The 22,432-nt window shown below is 40.3% G+C and overlaps 1 protein-coding gene and 2 long non-coding RNA genes across 3 annotated transcripts; 2 read left to right on the top strand and 1 right to left on the bottom strand.

Moving 5' to 3' along the window:
• The first annotated feature begins 748 nt into the window (after window positions 1–748).
• LOC126982259 (eukaryotic translation initiation factor 2-alpha kinase 3-like) lies at window positions 749–21,720 on the top strand. Its single transcript, XM_050834229.1, has 17 exons — window positions 749–1,356; window positions 1,771–1,903; window positions 2,315–2,471; window positions 3,090–3,267; window positions 3,568–3,748; window positions 4,156–4,287; window positions 5,035–5,161; window positions 5,535–5,711; window positions 7,462–7,609; window positions 7,832–7,994; window positions 8,465–8,652; window positions 10,263–10,385; window positions 11,080–11,223; window positions 11,855–12,803; window positions 18,864–19,061; window positions 19,656–19,823; window positions 20,454–21,720. The coding sequence occupies exons 1-17, from the start codon at window positions 827–829 to the stop codon at window positions 20,670–20,672; spliced, it is 3,915 nt and encodes a 1,304-aa protein (XP_050690186.1). The 5' UTR covers window positions 749–826; the 3' UTR covers window positions 20,673–21,720.
• On the bottom strand, window positions 15,072–18,149 carry LOC126982265 (uncharacterized). Its single transcript, XR_007734944.1, has 5 exons — window positions 18,056–18,149; window positions 17,716–17,880; window positions 16,987–17,555; window positions 15,527–16,176; window positions 15,072–15,205 (listed from the first exon to the last, which is right to left on the bottom strand). It is a non-coding gene; the product is annotated as an uncharacterized LOC126982265 (long non-coding RNA).
• Window positions 17,461–18,619, top strand: LOC126982266 (uncharacterized). The gene is made up of 3 exons (XR_007734945.1): window positions 17,461–17,583; window positions 17,749–18,408; window positions 18,570–18,619. It is a non-coding gene; the product is annotated as an uncharacterized LOC126982266 (long non-coding RNA).
• Window positions 21,721–22,432: the final 712 nt, after the last annotated feature.

Raw genomic sequence — 22,432 nt, 5'->3', positions numbered from 1 at the left:
GTTATTTCACCCTCATGTCCACGCTGACCTCTCCACTAGTACACGTCAGCCAGAAACGCGTCCCACCAGCTCGACCAATCAGAGGCTCCCATTGATGACGTCACGGCGCCTCTCGACCAATCATGTTATGTGTATGTGGTCCAGGTGAGTGGTGAGAGCGATGACGCAATCTGATCTTGCAAAACGGACTATCCTGATTTGTGTACTGCTTGAATTTCACGATAATGACCAATATACTCCAAACCAAACCAATACAAGCTTGTTAAAATGAATGTAAAGCAGATTGGAGTAGTTTAAGTAGGTATAAAGACTTGTAATAAGAGAGAAATGAGGATAAAGACGAAACCAACTTGACACTGCTAACTACTTAAACTATTTGATTTTGACCTCTGCACACCAAACTAAACCAATACAAACTTTTAAACATGAATATTGAATAGCTTTGGATAGGTTAAGTTGGTTTATAAGTCCGTAATAAAGAAGAAATGAGATAAAACATTAAATCAACTTGACATTTATTCCTTATTTTACGCGATTTCCAGCTTAACACACCTAACTAAACCAATAAAAACTTATTAAAATGAATATAAAACAGATCTTAATAAGCTAATATGGTTTATAAGTCCGTAAAATAGGAGAAATAAGGAAAAAACTTATTAAAATGAATATAAAACAGATCTAGATAAGCTAATATGGTTTATAAGTCCGTAAAATAGGAGAAATAAGGAAAAACGAGGGTGTCAGACTGTTCCTTGGGTCAGTGTTTACGTTCTCAAGGTGGCGAGAGGGAGAGTCACATCTTCTGTAATGACTCACGTGACGCAGGATGAGTCACTGGCGACTCTACACACTCAGACTACTAGCAGCCGTGTTCCTGGTGCTATTTATCCTGCTATTGACACACGTGGAGGCCCAGGGGGAGGAGGACTTTGAGGAATGGGTGCCCTGTGAGGATTCCCCGAACTCGCCAACGTTCTGCAGCCAGCTTGGAAACGTTCATGATCCTTCCAGAAACTTTCATTATCACCCTATAAACGTTCACGGTGACCCCAGAAACGTTCATGATCCTTATATAAACGTTCACGGTGTCCCCAGAAACGTTCATGACGCCCCCAGAAACATTCACGGTGCCCCCAGAAACGTTCGTGATGTCCCCAGAAACGTTCACGATGCCCCCAGAAACGTTTATACTGGTCGTGTGCTGACGGGCCTGCCTGAGTACGTGGAGGATGAGGGACTGGCAGTGGATGTGGACGTGGAGGAGGAGCATGAGGAGGAGGGGCATGAGGAGTATTATTACGGGGGAGGGTATTCTCTCCCTCACTGCCCCCAGCAACCCGACGAGGACGAGGAGAGGTGAGGAGGGCAGGGGAGGAGGAGGAGGGGGATTAGAGGTACGAGGGAGAGGGAGAGAAACAGAGGAAGAATACAAAATTATGAGGAATAACAAAGAGGAAAGAGATTGGAGGTATGAGGGAGAGGGAGAGAAACTTATTAAAGGTAGGATGAAGAGGAGGAAAAAAAAAGAGGAAAGGGATTGGAGGGATGAGCGAGAGTCAGGGTGGAAGAGATTAAATAAGGGAACAAGTAGAACAAAAAAGAATAGATAATAGAAATATGTAGAATGAATAGAGGAATGAAAAATAAAGAACACCAAGGAGAAAGGAGGATGGGAGGGAATCTAGACATATTGATCGTAATTTTTTCTAAACTTCTATCTTCATTCTTCTTCGAACGCTCTTTTACTATGGTCATTCTTATCCCCCCCAGGCCGTCGGTGGTGGTGAGCACGCTGGACGGACGCATCACGGCCCTGGACATGGTGAGCGGTCGGGTGCTGTGGTCACACCAGACTGGGGACGGCAGCATCAGTAGCCCGCTGCTCTCCTCCTCCATGTCCAAGGTAAGGTTTTATTGGGGTATGTCTTGTTCTTTGTCTTCCTCATCTTTTTCTCGATCTTGTTCTTCTTGTGTTTGTTCTTGATCTTTACTTTGTGTTCTTTACTTCTTGTTCTTCTTTCTCAGTAACATTTCCTTTTCCTTTTCTTCCTGCTCTTTTATCTTCTTTTCTCCTTCTTTCTCTTTGTCCTCTCTTATCTGTCTTCTTCCTTCCCTTCTGCTTCTTCTAACCTTTATCACACTTTTATATTATTATTATTTATTATTATTACTATTATTATTATCATTATTATTATTATTTTTGTGGTTCTTACCGTATCAAGTCTCTACATTCACGTCGTACAGTTTCAAATCATCAATTATTACCTCCTCCTCCTCCTCCTCTTCCTCCTCCTCCTCCTCCTCGACCCTATAGCTGGAGGTCACATCGAGGGGGGAGTGGGTCCGCCTCATCCCCTCGCTGGACGGAGGAATCTTCAGGTTCGACGGCGAGGGTGTTGAGCCGCTGCCCGTCACTGCCGACACGCTCCTGCACTCATCATTCAAGTTCAACCCCGAGACGATCTTTACAGGTAAGTGAGAGAGAGCTGATTTATTTATTTATTTATTTTACAAGATAGGAAGCAGAATAAAAGGTGTAGAATTAAAAAAAGGCTTTGTTTGTTTGTTTGTTTGTTTGTGTTGGTTTCAGTATGTCGCCGAAGGACACTGTTGTTGTTGTTTTTGTTTTGTTTTTTGTCATTTTTGTACAGCATTATTATTCCTTGTGACTTAGATATGCCCTTATTCTCCCATGTCATCTATGTACTAAGTGTCATTTTCCTGTCTACTTGTCAATCATTCTATCTTCTAATATGTCTATCAATCAATTTTTCTATTAACTTATTCTATGTGTCTATCTGTCTATCTGTCAGTATCTTTTGTGTGTGTTGTAGTGAAGAGTTATAAGTTTATCTATCTGAATATCTATCTTTCAATTTGTCTATCTCTATCTCTTTTTGTCTCTATCTGTTGTCTATTTCTTTGTCATATATTTTTTTTCTTTGTCTAGTTATTTATCTTCATGTAACTGTCTATTGTTAAATATCCCTATCTATCTATCTATCTGTATGTCTATTTCTATGTGTGTGTTTGATCTATATATATATCTATGTCTATCTGTCTCTCTATCTATCTATCTATCCGCACAGGGGCCAAGGTAACAGAGGTATGGGGTCTGGCGCTGGGCTCGGGTCGCGTCACCTACGTCTGTCTGGCCTCGGGGTGCAAACGTCAACGCACAGCCGCCCCCGCCCCTCCCAGGCTGTTGGTGGTGCGGCGTGTGACCCAGACGGTGCGTGCGGTGGACCCCAGGACAGGCGACGAGAGGTGAGGGGGAGGGGCTGCTTTATTTTTCTTGTTTTTCCGTATTTATTTTTTCTTTTGTATTTTTTGCATCATTGTTTTCCTGTTTCTTATTTGTCTTTTTTTTTTTTTTTTAATCTTTTTTTATGTATGTAAGAGATGAACAAAACTAAACTGATTAACCTTTTCCCATAAGTTTACCTGTAGCAAAATACATGAAAATAATGAACCTGTAAAACTCAACTAATTAACCTTTTCCTATAAGTTTATCTGTAATAATTAATGTGTAAAACTTAACTAATTAACTTCTTTCATTCTCGACAGGTGGAATTTCAGCGTCGGGCAACATGAGGTCAACTTAGGGGGTAGCGGAGGGTGCGTCGGGGGGTCAAAGGGGGGCGGGGGTGAGGGCACAGTACCCCCCCTCCCCTCCCTTCACTTCGTCGTCCCAGATGGCGTGATTATGGGCATGGACAAGGACAAGACCCTCATATGGCAACAGAAGGTGAGTGGGTGTGATTCTAGAGTTTTTATTAGTAGTGTTAGTGATTGTGAGTGGGTGTGATTGTAGAGGATTTAGTAGTAGTAGTAATAGTAGTGGTCTTTTATTTCTTATTTTCTTTATTATTATTATTTTCTTTATTATTATTCTTGTAGATATTTTTTTGTGTGTATCTAACCTAACCTAACCTAACCTAACCAATCCTCTCTCCTCTCTCTCCTTCCTTTCTTCCTTCCCTGTCTTCCCTCCTTCTCTCCCTTCTTCTTTTATTTATGGTTATTAATATTCATTCACTTACATTTCCTTTGGTGAGTGTATGTAATTCTCTCCCTGCAACCACCATCGCCACTAACCTAATTTAACCTAACCTAACCTAACCTAACCTTACCTTTCCTAACCTCTCCCCGCAGCTCACCTCCCCCGTCGTGAGTGCCTGGCGGGTGCTTGAGGGCGAGCTGGAGGAAGTGGACCTGTTCAGCACCTCCTCCATCCCTGCCCTCAACCCTGACCAAGGCATTCGAGAGCCAGGACCCAAGGAAACGGTAGGTGACGTTGGAATTCTATCGTAACCCGTCCGCTATGATTGACATGGATTTTGCCTTCACTAGTAGCCTGGTAACATTCACTCCCAGGTCTTTCTCTGCCTCTGTGGTGGATAGTGGAGTGTTTCCCATGTGGTATTGGTGTGCTGGATATACCTTCACTGGTAGCCTTGTAACATACACTCCCAGGTCTTTCTCTGCCTCTGTGGTGGATAGTGCAGTGTTTCCCATGTGGTATTGGTGTGCTGGATATACCTTCACTGGTAGCCTGGTAACATACACTCCCAGGTCTTTCTCTGCCTCTGTGGTGGATAGTGGAATGTTTCCCATGTGGTATTGGTGCGTTGGATATCCCTTCACTGGCAGCCTGGTAACATACACTCCCAGGTCTTTCTCTGCCTCTGTGGTGGATAGTGGAATGTTTCCCATGTGGTATTGGTGCGTTGGATATCCCCTCTCAAGGTTCAGGACTTTAATGTTCGGATAACTAACCAAGTGATTATAGAGACGAGGAAGAGTGAGAATGTAAAGAGATATATTGACGTTTCGATAACTTAACCTTTCTCTTACTTAACCTCGTGTGTGTGTGTGTGTGTGTGTGTGTGTGTGTGGAGAGACAATAAGTATGCTCGGATAACTAACCAAGTGATTATAGAGACGAGGAAGAGAGAGAATGTAAAGAGATATATTGACGTTTCGATAACTTAACCTTTCTCTCACTTAACCTCGTGTGTGTGTGTGTTGCAGGGAGGAAGCGAGAAGCAGCCGGCTCTATATGTGGGTGTACACCGCAAGCAGTTATACATCCAGCAGAGCAGCGGCATGCACACCCACCACACGGCTGCCACACGGATCTTCACGGCGGAGATGGATGGTAAGAGACACACTTGCAATACGTAAACAAAAAACCATAAATAAAGATGAAATAGAAAATAGATAACTGAAATTGCCCCTACCCCTCCTTTCCCTCCCTTCCCCTTATAACAAGATACACAAAAGAAGATGATAGTAAAATAAATAAATTAAATAGGTATAGAAAAAAAATGGTAGACTTGGCGGACTTTTCGTTCTCCGTTTGTTCGTCCGTTTGTTCCTTACCCTTAACTTCCTTCACCTCCCCCCCCAGACTCACCTGTTAGTTAGTGCGTACGTGTGTTTAATCTCCTTTCCTTAACTTTCTTCCGATACCAAAACAAAACAAAAACAAAATTACCATCGCACCCTCCGTTCCCCTCCCCCCCCCCCAGACTCACCCTTCGCCAAGTACCCCAGAGTCCAGTGGCGGCCGTACCTCGCCTCCGCACCCTCGCGCACCCCCATAGTCAACTACAACAGCCGCCAGCACCCCTTACTGTTGAGTTTCGAGCCGCAGGAGGAGCCGTCAACTGCTGTCGCCCTTACGCATCACATCGACTACCCGTTCGGTGAGGCCTGTGGTTGTGGTGGTGGTGGTGGTGGTGGTGGTGGTGGTGGTTGTGTTATTGTTTTCTTCTTCTTCTTCTTCTTCCTGTTTGTTTTGTTATATAAGATTTTTTTTTCAATGATTCTGTTCTTTTTCTTTTTTCTTTTTTTTTCTTTCCTCCTTTTCTTATTTATTGTTCATTTCCTCCTCCTCCTCCTCCACCTCTTTATCTCTATCTATCTGTCTACTACTTCTTCTTCTTCTTCTTCATTCTTTTCTTCTTTCCATTCTCCTTTCTTCCTCTTTTCCTCTTTCTTTCCCTCCTTCCTCTCTCTTCTTTACTCTTCTTCTTCATTTTCTTTTCCTTTTTTTTATAATTTTAACTTCTCTTTATGTTTGTGTGTGTGTGTGTGTGTGTGTGTGTGTGTGTGTGTGTGTGTGTTTCCATTCTTCTGTCAACTCTTTTCTCTATTACAATTTCAAAATCACACACATTTGTTTTATTTTTCTCCTTTTTTTCGTTTTTATATATGTAGTCTTAATAATTCGTGTATGTATTAATGTTCGTGTATGTGTGTGTGTGTGTGTGTGTGTGTGTGTGTGTGTGTGTGTCCTGATCGCGCGAGTAACACATTTTCGTCACTATCGTCTAGCTCACACATGCATGCCACTCGCCTATCTACTCTTCGACATCACGCTTGGTTTGGGGCGCAGAGGTAACGATGTGTGTATTTACCTAGTTGTATTTACCTAGTTATAGTTCAACAGGGCCTGGGCTTACGCTCGTATGGTCCCGTCTCCATATCTGCATTTATCCAACTTTTCCTTAACCCGGTAGCAGCTGGGATCATGTTTCTTAATGGTCCCCCTAAGGAAGAAAAATGAGAAAAAATCATCACTCACACAAACTATTTCATAATATATATCGAAGTATTTGTGATCAGTTTATGTATCATCTATTTGGGGGGTTAAAATCTTGGCACAAATTTGGCCCGTCGCTGCTACACGGTAAAGCCACAAATTTGGCCCGTCGCTGCTACATGGTAAAGCCACAAATTTGGCCCATCGCTGCTACCAGGTTAAAGCCTTGCACACTCCTCGCTGATACTACATCCTCACTTAGTCTGTTCCAAACCTCTATATTTCTTTGGGGGAAGCTATATGTCTATGTCTCTCAAGCATCTTCCCTTTTTTTTTTTACTGTGTCCTCGTGTGTGTGTGTGTGTGTGTGTGTGTGATTGACACGCTTGTATAACCCTGCCTCTTCGCTTATAGATTTCCAGCTAATTCATAAACTCCTGAATCCTTGTTTGAACCACCTCTGAATGTATAGCATCACATTTGTCTGTCTTTTGTTTTACGATTGGGAAGCTTCCTGTCTATTCTCCATTAATTTGTATTGCATTTTTATCTCATTCTCTTTTCTTCTCTATTCCCCTTTCTACTTTCTATTCCTATCTCTCTTTCTTCTCTGTTCGTTTTTCTACTTTTCTTCATTTCTCTCATTCTCTTCTTCTTAATCTCTCATTTCTTCTTCTTTCCTCTTTCTACTCTGTCTCCGTTATCTCTCTCTCTCTCTTCTCCTTTATTCCTTTCTCTACTTCGTCTTCTTATTTATCTCCCTCTATCTCTCCTCCATTCACTTCTATTTCATATAATCCCTCTTCTTCTTCTTCTTCTTTTCTCCTCTTCTTTTCCATTCCCCTTTCTCTCATCTCTGTAACTCTCTCTCTCTCTCTTTCGCTCTCTCTCATCCACTCCTCATCCGCCAGACAACGGGTATTACCTCTACGCGGATGACACCGTCGGACAACTCAACCTCAGCCGCCCCATGAACCGCCCCGACCCGGATGACGAGGATGACGAGACGCTGATGGATGAGGTCACGTCACAGATCATGCACATTTGCTTCCACATCGGGTGAGTGGATGACGGGGGTGCCGGGTGATTGAGTTATTATTTATTTTTTTTACACTCTATGAGGAGGTAGAACAAAGGATGAAATAGACAGATAAAGACTTCTCTATTTCCAGTCATTCTTATAATAGAAAACACACACACACACACACACACATCCCTATCTATCTCTGTATCATCTCTAACCCCCCCTCGTCCGCCTCCTCCTCCTCCTCCTCACCCCAGGCCAGACACGTGGGTCAAGCTTGGCGTTGCGCTGGGCTGCTACGCTCTCCTTCACTACCTGGTGCTTCGGTACATGGTATCGTACATGCGGCGCAGGCTGACTCAACAAGCGCTGGTTCTTGTCACGCAGATGTTCAATATGACCCTGCAGAACAACCCACAGGTGAGACGGATTGATGTTTTGTTAGTGTTTTAATGTGTTTTTTATTCTTTTATTTTTTTACGGCAGAGGAGACAGTGCAAGGCCGTAGAAAAAAATAAAACAATAATGAAGAAAAAGCCCGCTACTTACTGCTCCTGAATAGAGTGTCCAAAAAAGAGAAATCAATTATTTTGCTCAGATTAGACAATTATGTACTATTTCATTTTGTATTAATTCATATGTATACTTATTTATTCTTTTCCTCAGGTCAGACAATTATTATTTTTATTTTTCATTTATTTACTTATATATTCATTTATTCATTTTTTTTACTCCATGCTAATTTTGTTTACGCATCCTTGTTTTGTCGTGAGAAAGATTCAGTTTTCGTAATTACAGAATCACACACTAATGTTTGTTTGTTTTTCATTAATTTTTATATATTATTCTTTCTATTTTTTATCTATTTACATAATTTTTCCCCCTTTTAGATTCTGGCAATAATGGAGAGAATGGGTATGCAGTTCCAAGCCCTCCCTGCCCCTCCACCACCACCACCACCCGCTGAAGGGAAGGGGGGGGAGGGGGGGAAGGCCCTGCCAGCCCCCTCACACCTGTCACATGAACACCTGCCCCCACCACCTGTAGAAAGGGAATCGTCAACTGAATATTCATCCAGGTGTGTGTGTGTGTGTGTGTGTGTTTGTGTGTGTGTTTGTGTGTGAGTGTGTGTATGTGTGTGTGTGTATGTGTTTACCATATGTTCGTAAAAAAGTTAATATCCTCAATTTCTATGTATTTTTTTCTGGTTTGGGGATAAATTTCAGCTTCTAAAGAAATGGTAGTAGTAGTAGTAGTTGTAGTAGTAGTAGTAGTAGTAAGTCTGGTGTAATATTACTTTTTATACCACTAATTTTAAGACTATTTTATTACTATTTTTAATCCTTACAAACCCAACACTGTGTTTAGCCCATCACTAACAACAACTTAATTATCAATAACAATAACCTAACCTAAGCTGTCTCTCCCCTCTAACCTATCATAACCTAACTATCTCTAACAGTAACCTAACCTAACTTAACCTTTCTCTACCTTAACCTATCGTAACCAAACTATCTCTGACAGTAACCTAACCTAACCTAACCTATCATAACCAAACTATCTCTAACAGTGACCTAACCTAACCTAACCTAACTATCTCTAACAGTAACCTAACCTAACTTAACCTTTCTCTACCTTAACCTATCGTAACCAAACTATCTCTTAACAGTAACCTAACCTAACCTAACCTAACTATCTCTAACAGTAACCTAGCCTAACTTAACCTTTCTCTACCTTAACCTCTTCAGTACCATGACGCAGTATATGAGTCATTTCATCTCTCGAACCATATCCTAGAGACGCTGTATGTGCGTCATGGTCATTGGACTATTCTACGTAGTCTGTAAAACCAGGATATGGCATGGAGGTTATGTTTTGTCTGCTTGTATTGAAGGGGTTAACCTATCGTAACCAAACTATCTCTTAACAGTAACCTAACCTAACCTAACTATCTTTAACAGTAACCTAACCTAACTTAACCTTTCTCTACCTTAACCTATCGTAACCAAACTATCTCTAACAGTAACCTAACCTAACCTAACCTAACTATCTCTAACAGTAACCTAACCTAACTTAACCTTTCTCTACCTTAACCTATCGTAACCAAACTATCTCTAACAGTAACCTAACCTAACCTAACCTAACTATCTCTAACAGTAACCTAACCTAACTTAACCTTTCTCTACCTTAACCTATCGTAACCAAACTATCTCTGACAGTAACCTAACCTAACCTAACTATCTTTAACAGTAACCTAACCTAACTTAACCTTTCTCTACCTTAACCTATCGTAACCAAACTATCTCTTAACAGTAACCTAACCTAACCTAACCTATCATAACCAAACTATCTCTTAACAGTAACTTAATCTAACCTAACCTAACCTAACTATCTCTAACAGTAACCTAACCTAACCTAACCTTTCTCTACCTTAACCTTTCATAACCAAACTATCTCTTAACAGTAACCTAACCTAACCTAACCTAACCTAACTATCTTTAACAGTAACCTAACCTAACCTTTCTCTACCTTAACCTATCGTAACCAAACTCTCTTAACAGTAACCTAACCTAACCTAACCTAACCTGTCCCTCCCCTAACCTATCCCAACCTAACCTCTCTCCCCCCTAACCTAACTAACTCTAACAATAACCTAACCTCTTTTTCACACCTCTCCACCCCCTATAGGTACCTGACGGACTTTGAGGTGGTGCAGCGGCTGGGGCGGGGAGGGTTCGGAGTGGTGTGTCAGGTGCGGAACAAACTGGACGAGAATGAGTACGCCGTCAAGAGGATCATTCTGCCGACTAAGTGAGTTCGACAGGGGTGGCACGGGGGGTTTGAGTGTGTGTTTGGAGATTTGGGTTTTTTTCTGTGTGTTTTTGTGTGTGAGATTTTATGGTTTTGTTAATTTTTTGTACGGTAATATTTTGTTTTAGTTTTTTGTTATTCCTTGTTTTTTGTTATTTTTTGTGATTCTACATTTGTTGTTTTGTTATTTTGTCCCATCTTCGTTTTATGGTGATTTTTTTTTTTTTTTTTTTTTTTTTTTGCTGTTTTTTGTTTTGATATTTTTCCCATACTTATTTATTTTTTATTTTTTTATTATTTTTTTGGTTATTTTTCTTTCCTTTCCCTCTCCTTTCTTTTCCCATTTCCTTCTCTACTCCTTTCTCTCTCCTTTCCTTTCTTTTCTCATGTTCTACTTTTCTCCTTTCTCCTTTCTTTTCTCATTCCTCTCTCTCTGTCTGTCTGTCTTTCTCTCTCCCTCTGTCTCTGTGTCTGTTTGCCTCTCTCTCTCTCTCTCTCTCTCTCTCTCTCTCTCTCTCTCTCTCTCTCTCTCTCTCTCTCTACCTTTCTTTATGTTGTAGAAACGCATCAGCCGAGAGAGTTAAAAGAGAGGTTAGGTTAAGTCTCCATGTCTGTCTCTCTTTCTCAGTCTCCTTTCCTTGGTCTCTGTCTGTCTGTCTCACTCTCTCTCTACCTCCCTTTATTTACGTTCCAGGAAAGCATCAGCCGAGCGTGTCAAGCGTGAGGTCCGAGCGCTCGCCAAGCTGAACCACACCAACATCGTCCGATACTACAACAGCTGGCTGGAGACTCCCCCCCCAGGCTGGCAGGACCCCCAGGACACCCTTCTTCAGAGCGGGTAGGCACCAGGGACACTCCTACGGGTTATCGAGACATCCTACGCTCCTAATTCGCAATCCTTTATTTATTTATTTATCTATTTATTTTTTATTGTGGCATTTTTCCTCTGTCTTCAATCTCACTCTCATCTGTTCCTTCTCTTTCACTTCGAAATCGTACGTCTTTTTCCGCTTCTCATGGTGTTTATTATTATTATTCTCTCTTTTATACTCTAACTTATTCATTTGCTTATTCTCTCCTTCCTCCTTTTTTCTATCATCTATTCTTTCCCTTCTTTCACTCCTAAATCGCACGTCTTTTTCCATTATTCCTGTCGTTTATTTTCTATTTTTCTCTCCTTCATTCTCTCATTTATTCATTCGCTTATTCTCTCCTTCCTCCTTTTTTCTATCATCTATTCTTTCCCTTCTTTCACGCCTAAATCGCACATCTTTTTTCCATTACTCCAGTCGTTTATCCTCTATTATTCTCTCCTTCATTCTCTCATTTATTCATTCGCTTATTCTTTCCTTCTTACCCCAGAGATATGCTGTCCAACTTTCACTGCTAAATCCCTCACCCCACACTGTCTATCCGTTACCTATTGTCTGTTATCCCGTCGCTTATACATTCCTTCCTTCCGACCCCAGAGATGTGCTGTCCATGTCCTCGCTGCTCTCCCCCGGCACCGAGGAGTCACACAACGAGGGGGAGGGCATCGGAGCAGCGGAACCGAGGCCAGTCGAAGCGAGTGAGAGTCTTTATGGAGTTGTGGAAAGACTCGGAGGGGTCGGAAACGGAACGGAGATTTCTGCCTCATGGGGGAACGGCCTGACAAGTGGGTACGAGGAGGACAATGAGGAGGAAGAGGAGGAGGAGGAGGAGAGTCAGTCAGTGAGAGGAGGAGGAGGAGGAGTGCGAAGGAGGAATTTGACGGTAACGAAAGATGACAGTTCGTTCGATATCCTGTTCGAGGACTCGCAGAACAACGCCGCGAGTCAACCGAATGTCGAGTGGAGTGTCGGTGGAATAGGTGAGGAGAGTGAGGAGTGCAGTGGAGTCAGCGAGTCCCACGAGTCACCCCACGTCAACGACTCACTCGGAAAATGCGCCGAATCAAGCGTGAGTCACTCCATCGTATTCCAAGACAACACAAACGACAGCAGAAACAGAGACATCAACAGCAACACAAACAAGACAGAGGACTCGGAAACGGAGGAAGACGATGAGGAGGAGGAGGAAGCGCAACCCACCGACCCCAAACAAAGAAAACGGAGAAGAAGACGAGTGAAAAGTCAACCAAATGAGGGTAACCGCGCGAACGGCAACCGACCTCGTACATTAAGCCTCGGGTCAACCACAGCGGATAGGTTGAACGGGGCGCCGCATGAGAGAGCACCCGCCAAGCATCCGCCTCTGTCATCCGTCCCACGCACATTCCTATACATCCAAATGGAGCTATGTCAGAAGGAGAGCTTGCGGGATTGGCTAGTACAGAACCTTGAGCGGAAGAGGAGCGTCGTTCTGGATATGTTCAACGATATCATATGTGCCGTTGAGTATGTCCATGATAATCACCTTATGCACCGTGACCTCAAGGTAAGTTCGAGTTTTTTTTTTTTTTTTTTTTTTTTGTGTGTGTGTGTGTGTGTGTGTGTGTGTGTGTGTGTGTGAGAGATAGCCAGTACCTTATGGTATAAATCAACAAAGAATGACCTCACTTTGTTGTATAGAAAGTCTCATTAGTAAGGTAGCATATATGAATTTTCTGAGTCAAGACCTATAGTGACTGTTTGGGGTTTTGTTAGGTTAGGTTAAGTTTAGGGTATCTTCAAACACATGATAGCCAGCACCTTATGGTATAAATCAACAAAGAATGACCTCACTTTGTTGTATAGAAAGTCTCATTAGTAAGGAAGCATATATGAATTTTCTGAGTCAAGACCTATAGTAACTGTTTGGGGTTTTGTTAGGTTAGGTTAGGTTAAGTTTAGGGTATCTTCAAACACATGATAACCAGCACCTTATGGTATATATCAACAAAGAATGACCTCACTTTGTTGTATAGAAAGTCTCATTAGTAAGGAAGCCTATATGAATTTTCTGAGTCAAGACCTATTGTGACTGTTTGGGGTTTTGTTAGGTTAGGTTAAGTTTAGGGTATCTTCAAACACATGATAACCAGCACCTTATGGTATAAATCAACAAAAAATGACCTCACTTTGTTGTATAGAAAGTCTCATTAGTAAGGAAGCATATATGAATTTTCTGAGTCAAGGCCTATAGTGACTGTTTGGGGTTTTGTTAGGTTAGGTTAGGTTAAGTTTAGGGTATCTTCAAACACATGATAACCAGCACCTTATGGTATAAATCAACAAAAAATGACCTCACTTTGTTGTATAGAAAGTCTCATTAGTAAGGAAGCATATATGAATTTTCTGAGTCAAGACCTATTGTGACTGTTTGGGGTTTTGTTAGGTTAGGTTAAGTTTAGGGTATCTTCAAACACATGATAACCAGCACCTTATGGTATAAATCAACAAAAAATGACCTCACTTTGTTGTATAGAAAGTCTCATTAGTAAGGAAGCATATATGAATTTTCTGAGTCAAGACCTATAGTGACTGGGGTTTTGTTAGGTTAAGTTTAGGGTATCTTCAAACACATGATAGCCAGCACCTAATGGTATAAATCAACAAAGAATGACCTCACTTTGTTGTATAGAAAGTCTCATTAGTAAGGAAGCATATATGAATTTTCTGAGTCAAGACCTATAGTGACTGTTTGGGGTTTTGTTAGGTTAAGTTTAGGGTATCTTCAAACACACGATAGCCAGCACCTTATGGTATAAATAAACAAGGAATGACCTCACTTTGTTGTATAGACAGTCTCATTAGTAAGGAAGCATATATGAATTTTCTGATTCAAGACCTATAATGACTGTTTGGGGTTTTGTTAGGTTAGGTTAGGTTAGGTTAAGTTAAGGGTATCTTCAAACACATGACAGCCAACAACTCATGGCATAAATCAACAAAGAATGACCTCACTTTGTTGTATAGAAAGTCTCATTAGTAAGGAAGCATATATGAATTTTCCAAGCCAAGACCTTTAGTAACTGTTTGGGGTTTTGTTAGGTTAAGTTTAGGGTATCTTCAAACACATGATAGCTAGCACCTTATGGTATAAATCAACAAAGAATGACCTCACTTTGTCGTATAGAAAGTTTCATTAGTAAGGAAGCATATATGAATTTTCTGAGTCAAGACCTGTAGTAACTGTTTGGGGTTTTGTTAGGTTAGGTTAGGTTAAGTTTAGGGTATCTTCAAACACATGACAGCCAGCACCTTATGGCATAAATCAACAAAGAATGTCTTCACTTTGTTGTATAGATAGTCTCATTAGTAAGGAAGCATATATGAATTTTCTGAGTCAAGACCTATAGTGACTGTTTGGGGTTTTGTTAGGTTAAGTTTAGGGTATCTTCAAATACATTGTAGCCAGCACCTTATGGTATAAATCAATAAAGAATGACCTCACTTTGTTGTATAGAAAGTCTCATTAGTAAGGAAGCATATATGAATTTTCCAAGCCAAGACCTTTAGTAACTTTTTGGGGTATTGTTAGGTTAGGTTAGGTTAGGTTAACCTCTTCAGTACCATGACGCAGTATATGAGTCATTTCATCTCTCGAACCATATCCTAGAGACGCTGTATGTGCGTCATGGTCATTGGACTATTCTACGTAGTCTGTAAAACCAGGATATGGCATGGAGGTTATGTTTTGTCTGCTTGTATTGAAGGGGTTAAGTTTAGGGTATCTTCAAACACATGACAGCCAACAACTCATGGCATAAATCAACACAGAATGACCTCACTTTCTTGTATAGAAAGTCTCATTAGTAAGGAAGCATATATGAATTTTCCAAGCCAAGACCTATAGTAACTGTTTGGGGTTTTGTTAGGTTAAGTTTAGGGTATCTTCAAACACATGATAGCCAGCACCTTATGGCATAAATCAACAAAGAATGACCTCACTTTGTTGTATAGAAAGTCTCATTAGTAAGGAAGCATATATGAATTTTCTGAGTCAAGACCTATAGTAACTGTTTGGGGTTTTGTTAGGTTAGGTTAAGTTTAGGGTATCTTCAAACACATGACAGCCAGCACCTTATGACATAAATCAACAAAGAATGTCCTCACTTTGTTGTATAGAAAGTCTCATTAGTAAGGAAGCATATATGAATTTTCTGAGTCAAGACCTATAGTGACTGGGGTTTTGTTAGGTTAAGTTTAGGGTATCTTCTAACACATGATAGCCAGCACCTTATGGTATAAATAAACAAGGAATGACCTCACTTTGTTGTATAGAAAGTCTCATTAGTAAGGAAAAATATATGAATTTTCTGAGTCAAGACCTATAGTGACTGTTTGGGGTTTTGTTAGGTTAAGTTTAGGGTATCTTCAAACACATGACAGCCAGCACCTTATGGTATAAATAAACAAGGAATGACCTCACTTTGTTGTATAGAAAGTCTCATTAGTAAGGAAGCATATATGAATTTTCTGAGTCAAGACTTATAGTGACTGTTTGGGGTTTTGTTAGGTTAAGTTTAGGGTATCTTCAAACACATGATACCCAGCACCTTATGGTATAAATCAACAAAGAATGACCTCACTTTGTTGTATAGAAAGTCTCATTAGTAAGGAAGCATATATGAATTTTCTGAGTCAAGACCTGTAGTAACTGTTTGGGGTTTTGTTAGGTTAGGTTAGGTTAAGTTTAGGGTATCTTCAAACACATGACAGCCAACAACTCATGGCATAAATCAACACAGAATGACCTCACTTTGTTGTATAGAAAGTCTCATTAGTAAGGAAGCATATATGAATTTTCCAAGCCAAGACCTATAGTAACTGTTTGGTGTTTTGTTAGGTTAAGTTTAGGGTATTTTCAAACACATGATAGCCAGCACCTTATGGTATAAATCAACAAAGAATGACCTCACTTTGTTGTATAGAAAGTCTCATTAGTAAGGAAGCATATATGAATTTTCTGAGTCAAGACCTATAGTGACTGTTTGGGGTTTTGTTAGGTTAAGTTTAGGGTATCTTCAAACACATGATAGCCAGCACCTTATGGTATAAATAAACAAGGAATGACCTCACTTTGTTGTATAGAAAGTCTCATTAGTAAGGAAGAATATATGAATTTTCTGAGTCAAGACCTGTAGTAACTGTTTGGGGTTTTGTTAGGTTAGGTTAGGTTAAGTTTAGGGTATCTTCAAACACATGACAGCCAGCACCTTATGGCTTAAATCAACAAAGAATGTCCTCACTTTGTTGTATAGAAAGTCTCATTAGTAAGGAAGCATATATGAATTTTCTGAGTCAAGACCTATAGTGACTGTTTGGGGTTTTGTTAGGTTAAGTTTAGGGTATCTTCAAACACATGGTAGCCAGCACCTTATGGTATAAATCAACAAAGAATGACCTCACTTTGTTGTATAGAAAGTCTCATTAGTAAGGAAGCATATATGAATTTTCCAAGCCAAGACCTATAGGAACTGTTTGGGGTTTTGTTAGGTTAAGTTTAGGGTATTTTCAAACACATGATAACCAGCACCTTATGGCATAAATCAACAAAGAATGACCTCACTTTGTTGTATAGAAAGTCTCATTAGTAAGGAAGCATATATGAATTTTCCAAGCCAAGACCTATAGTAACTGTTTGGGGTTTTGTTAGGTTAAGTTTAGGGTATTTTCAAACACATGATAACCTGCACCTTATGGCATAAATCAACAAAGAATGACCTCACTTTGTTGTATAGAAAGTCTCATTAGTAAGGAAGCATATATGAATTTTCTGAGTCAAGACCTATAGTGACTGGGGTTTTGTTAGGTTAAGTTTAGGGTATCTTCAAACACATGGTAGCCAGCACCTTATGGCATAAATCAACAAAGAATGACCTCACTTTGTTGTATAGAAAGTCTCATTAGTAAGGAAGCATATATGAATTTTCTGAGTCAAGACCTATAGTGACTGGGGTTTTGTTAGGTTAAGTTTAGGGTATTTTCAAACACATGATAACCAGCACCTTATGGCATAAATCAACAAAGAATGACCTCACTTTGTTGTATAGAAAGTCTCATTAGTAAGGAAGTATATATGAATTTTCTGAGTCAAGACCTATAGTGACTGTTTGGGGTTTTGTTAGGTTAGGTTAAGTTTAGGGTATCTTCAAACACATGACAGCCAGCACCTTATGGTATAAATCAACAAAGAATGACCTCACTTTGTTGTATAGAAAGTCTCATTAGTAAGGAAGCATATATGAATTTTCTGAGTCAAGACCTATAGTAACTGTTTGGGGTTTTGTTAGGTTAAGTTTAGGGTATCTTCAAACACATGACAGCCAGCATCTTATGGTATAAATAAACAAGGAATGACCTCACTTTGTTGTATAGAAAGTCTCATAAGTAAGGAAGCATATATGAATTTTCTGAGTCAAGACCTATAGTGACTGTTTGGGGTTTTGTTAGGTTAGGTTAAGTTTAGGGTATCTTCAAACACATGATAGCCAGCACCTTATGGTATAAATCAACAAAGAATGACCTCACTTTGTTGTATAGAAAGTCTCATTAGTAAGGAAGCATATATGAATTTTCCAAGCCAAGACCTATAGTAACTTTTTGGGGTTTTGTTAGGTTAGGTTAGGTTAGGTTAAGTTTAGGGTATCTTCAAACACATGACAGCCAACAACTCATGGCATAAATCAACACAGAATGACCTCACTTTGTTTTATAGAAAGTCTCATTAGTAAGGAAGCATATATGAATTTTCCAAGCCAAGACCTATAGTAACTGTTTGGGGTTTTGTTAGGTTAAGTTTAGGGTATTTTCAAACACATGATAGCCAGCACCTTATGGTATAAATCAACAAAGAATGACCTCACTTTGTTGTATAGAAAGTCTCATTAGTAAGGAAGTATATATGAATTTTCTGAGTCAAGACCTATAGTGACTGTTTGGGGTTTTGTTAGGTTAGGTTAAGTTTAGGGTATCCTCAAACACATGATAGCCAGCACCTAATGGTATAAATCAACAAAGAATGACCTCACTTTGTTGTATAGAAAGTCTCATTAGTAAGGAAGCATATATGAATTTTCTGAGTCAAGACCTATAGTGACTGTTTGGGGTTTTGTTAGGTTAAGTTTAGGGTATCGTCAAAACACATGATAGCCAGCACCTTATGGTATAATCAAACACAGAATGACCTCACTTTGTTGTATAGAAAGTCTCATTAGTAAGGAAGCATATATGAATTTTCTGAGTCAAGACCTATAGTGACTGTTTGGGGTTTTGTTAGGTTAGGTTAGGTTAAGTTTAGGGTATCTTCAAACACATGATAACCAGCACCTAATGGTATAAATCAACAAAGAATGACCTCACTTTGTTGTATAGAAAGTCTCATTAGTAAGGAAGCATATATGAATTTTCTGAGTCAAGACCTAAAGTGACTGTTTGGGGTTTTGTTAGGTTAGGTTAGGTAAGGTTTAGGGTATACTCAACTATATCTTTATCTATTTACCAAGGACACCGTTTATCACCTTCATTATCTTCAACATCATCCGTCTCTCCTTCATCCGCCTCTCATCCGCAGCCGTCGAACATCTTCTTCTCGCTGGAGGGGAAGGTCAAGGTGGGTGACTTCGGCCTCGTGACAACCATCGCAGAGGAGGAGGAGCAACAGGAGGCGTACACACCCGCCTTCTCACCCACCACCAACCCGCACACCTTCTCAGCCGACCGCATCCACACCCATCGTGTCGGCACCCGTCTTTATATGAGTCCAGAACAGGTGAGTCGGATGAAGTATGGATGATGATATGGATGATTTTTGTACCTGTCATCCGTCTGTGTTGTCCTCACCCGCTCGGAAAGGTTAATTAGTTATGTGTAAGGTGTGTGTGTGTGTTTTGTTTTCCTCTTTTTCTTCTTCATTTTCTTCCTTTTCTTCTTTTTCTTATCCCTTTTCTTTCCTTCTCTTCCCTTTCTTTCTCATCTCCTTCCTTCCCTTCTTTATTCTTTTCCTTTCCTTCCCTTTCCTTCCCTTCCCTTCCTTTCCCTTCCCTTCACTTCCCTTCCCTTCCTTTCCCTTCCCTTCCTTTCCCTTCCCTTCCCATCCCTTCTTTTCTCATCTCCTTCCTTCCTTTCCTTATTCCTTTCCTTCCCATCCTTTCCCTTCCCTTCCTTTCCCTTCCCTTTCTTTCCCTTACCATCCCTTCCTATCCCTTTTTCCTCATTTTCTCCCTTCCTTTCCCTTCTCTTTCCTTCCCTTTCCCTCCCTTCTCATCTCGTCCATCCTCCCTTCCCTTCCTCCTCCTACCAAAAACCCTCCTCCTCCTCCTCCTCCTCCTCCACTCACTCCTCTTCCTCCTCCTCCTCCCATCAGCTGAGTGGCCAGGTGTATGACTATAAAGTGGATATCTACTCGCTGGGTCTGATCTTCTTTGAGATGTTGGTGGCCTTTGGGACGGGCATGGAGCGCCTGGAGGTCATGACGAGACTGAGGGAGAAGACGCAGTTTCCCGCCAAGTTCGAGGAGGACTTTCCCGATGAGGTATGGGGCTTTTTTTGTTATTATATATATATTTATTTATTTATTTGTTTATTTTTTATTGTTTTCTTTTTACTTTTTCCAATTTTTTCTATTTATTATTTTTTTTTAGGTTAAGTTTTTCAATTTATTTTTTTCTTGTAATTTTTTTTTTTTCTAGTTTTATTCATTTTCCTGTTTTTCCTATTTTTTCTGTTGCTAATTTTTCCTTTTTTGTTTTTTTTTCCTATTTTCTTCCTTTTTTCCTATATTTTCCTTGTTTTCCTTTTTTTTTCCTTTTTCCTAATTTTTCTTTTTTCCCATTATCCTTTTTTCCTATTTTTTTCCTTATTCCTATTTTTTTCCTTTTTCCTAATTTTTTTCCAAGTTATTTTCTTTTCATAATTTTTCATATTTTTTTTTCCTGATTCTTCCTTTTCTTTTCCTTTTATTTTTTCTACTTAGCCTAATTTTTCCTTTTCTCTCCCTCTTTCTCTCCATTTCTCTCTTTCTCTTCCTCTTCTTTATCTCCACTTCCGCTTCTTCCCTCTTCCACATTTCCTTATTCACTCTCTAACTCCTCCCTTTCTTCTTCCACTTCTTCCCTCTTCCACATTTCCCTATTCACTCCCTAACTCCTTTCCGCCACCCCAGAGCTCGCTGCTGAAGTTGATGCTGTCCCGCGACCCCGCCCAGCGCCCCACCACGCGAGGCATCAGGGTCCGGAAGCCGCTGCGCTCGCTCCAGACTCGCAGCGTTGATGACATCTTGCCCGAGGACCACTTCAGGCTGTCTCGGCAACGCTCGCACGTCACCGCAACCTCCTCGTCGTCTGCGGCTTCGTTGTCGTCATTCTCGGCCTCGTCCACTTAGTTTGTGTTTCTGTTTTTCCGCGTTGAACAAGAACAAGGCATGACTCTCCTTACTGTCACCCACACACACGCTCATGTCTCATTCATCTCATCTCACCACACAATGCTGTTTTTTCCCTTTTATTCCCTTATTTTGCCAACTTCGTCAGGTTTGGTTCACATTCCTCTTGAAGAAATGAATGACAAGCCAATTCTGTAGCTTTTATGATAATCAGTGCATAATTAATTGCTTTTGGATTTATTGTGAATTCGTACTTAACTTTATTTGTTTTATATTTGGTACCTTGCGCTTTACCCTGTACAGGTCTCCCGCACTTTACAATTTGGTTGCGTTCTTGGGAAAGCATCTCTCCTACTTAACCCCTTCACTACAGCCAGGCCAAAACAGCGCCCCGCGCCGTATCCGGGATCGCCGCGCGCACCAAATTTCAAATGTCGCTATTGAATATAACAAGTTTTCAGCCATAAACTCAACATAATCATCATGTATTATATATGAAAACATGCAGAATTAAATGGTGCACATGAAGAAACATGAATTAATTGATAATTTTGAAATGTAAACATAAATATAGAGATAAAATAACTTGTATATTGGCAAAAGCGAGCCAGGACGGAGTATGTGCGTCCTTGGATATGGTACGGGGCACGCAAGGACGCAGTAAACGTGTTTTCGTGTTGAAGGGGTTAACCAACTACTTTCTCAGTTGTTTTGATCTCTACACTCTTCCCTATTGATTTCCAGGAGGTTTGAAGGTTACTAGAATACACACATGACAACAGTCCCAGTTGGTTAAGTTGGAGGTCCACGAGATATCAGCGCAGTAATAAAACCAATCGTAACATAAAAATACCTTAACACAAACAGTCGTAAAGTGCATAGGAGACCTGTATTATGTATATGGCAATGTGTTCAATGATTACCGTAGATTAGGAGAAGGTTAGCAAGCATCAATGTCTTTGTATATACCATTTGTCTTCAGTTCTTGGTGCACACAGACTTTTCTTCTCTTTCTTTCTTCCTTCTATTTTTTTATCCTTTCCTTTATTCTCTTATTCTCTTCCTTTCTTCCTTCTATTTTTTTATCCTTTCCTTTATTCTCTTTTCTTCCTTCCATCCATATCTTTTACCTCCTTTCTCTCTTATCTTATTCTCTTCCTTTCTTCCTTCTATTATTTATCTCCTTTCCTTTATTCTCTTTCCCTCCTTGTCTCCATATCTTTTACCTCCTTTCTCTCTTATTCTCTTCCTTCCTTCCTCTGTTACCCATTAGTCTGTGTGTGTGTTTGTGTGTGTGTGTGTGTGTGTGATATTTTTAATCCAACCGAGTCATTTTTTTCCATTATTTATTATTATTATTTTTATTTATCTATTTATTTATCTCCTGTGTAAGGATGTGAAGTTACTGGTTGTGGATAGTGTGTGTAAGTGGGCAACCTAACCACTCTTATAGATTGACTGAACTGACTGACTGACTGACTGACTGAATTTGAATACGCTGGAACTTACAATCGAACTAATAACTCATCATTTTAACTACTTACTGACTTACCAATAGACTGCGTAAGAAGAGAAATTGAAGAGATTGTTCGCGTCCACTCCCCATACAAGAATCTATATGGAGGGGCAATACCGTAGCGCTTGTTACAGTGATATATATATATATGTAAACGCTTCTTCCAGTGTGAGGGGTAACTTGTGTAAAGGCTCAGTTACCCCCAATTGTTACTGTGATATCAAGGGCTTATGCATGCTGGTAA

Source organism: Eriocheir sinensis, chromosome 50, assembly GCF_024679095.1.
Source record: "Eriocheir sinensis breed Jianghai 21 chromosome 50, ASM2467909v1, whole genome shotgun sequence".
NCBI lineage: Eukaryota > Metazoa > Arthropoda > Malacostraca > Decapoda > Varunidae > Eriocheir > Eriocheir sinensis.
The sequence above is the reverse complement of the archived record's forward strand: the minus strand, read 5'-3'. Positions and strand labels throughout refer to the sequence as shown.

Excerpts from the sequence above, each read along its gene's own strand:
- LOC126982259 (XM_050834229.1), top strand. The coding sequence starts at position 827 with ATGAGTCACTGGCGACTCTACACACTCAGACTACTAGCAGCCGTGTTC. Across the intron at positions 5,162-5,534 it reads CTTCACGGCGGAGATGGATG|ACTCACCCTTCGCCAAGTAC; the intron begins GTAAGAGACACA and ends CCCCCCCCCCAG. Across the intron at positions 19,062-19,655 it reads TTTATATGAGTCCAGAACAG|CTGAGTGGCCAGGTGTATGA; the intron begins GTGAGTCGGATG and ends TCCTCCCATCAG.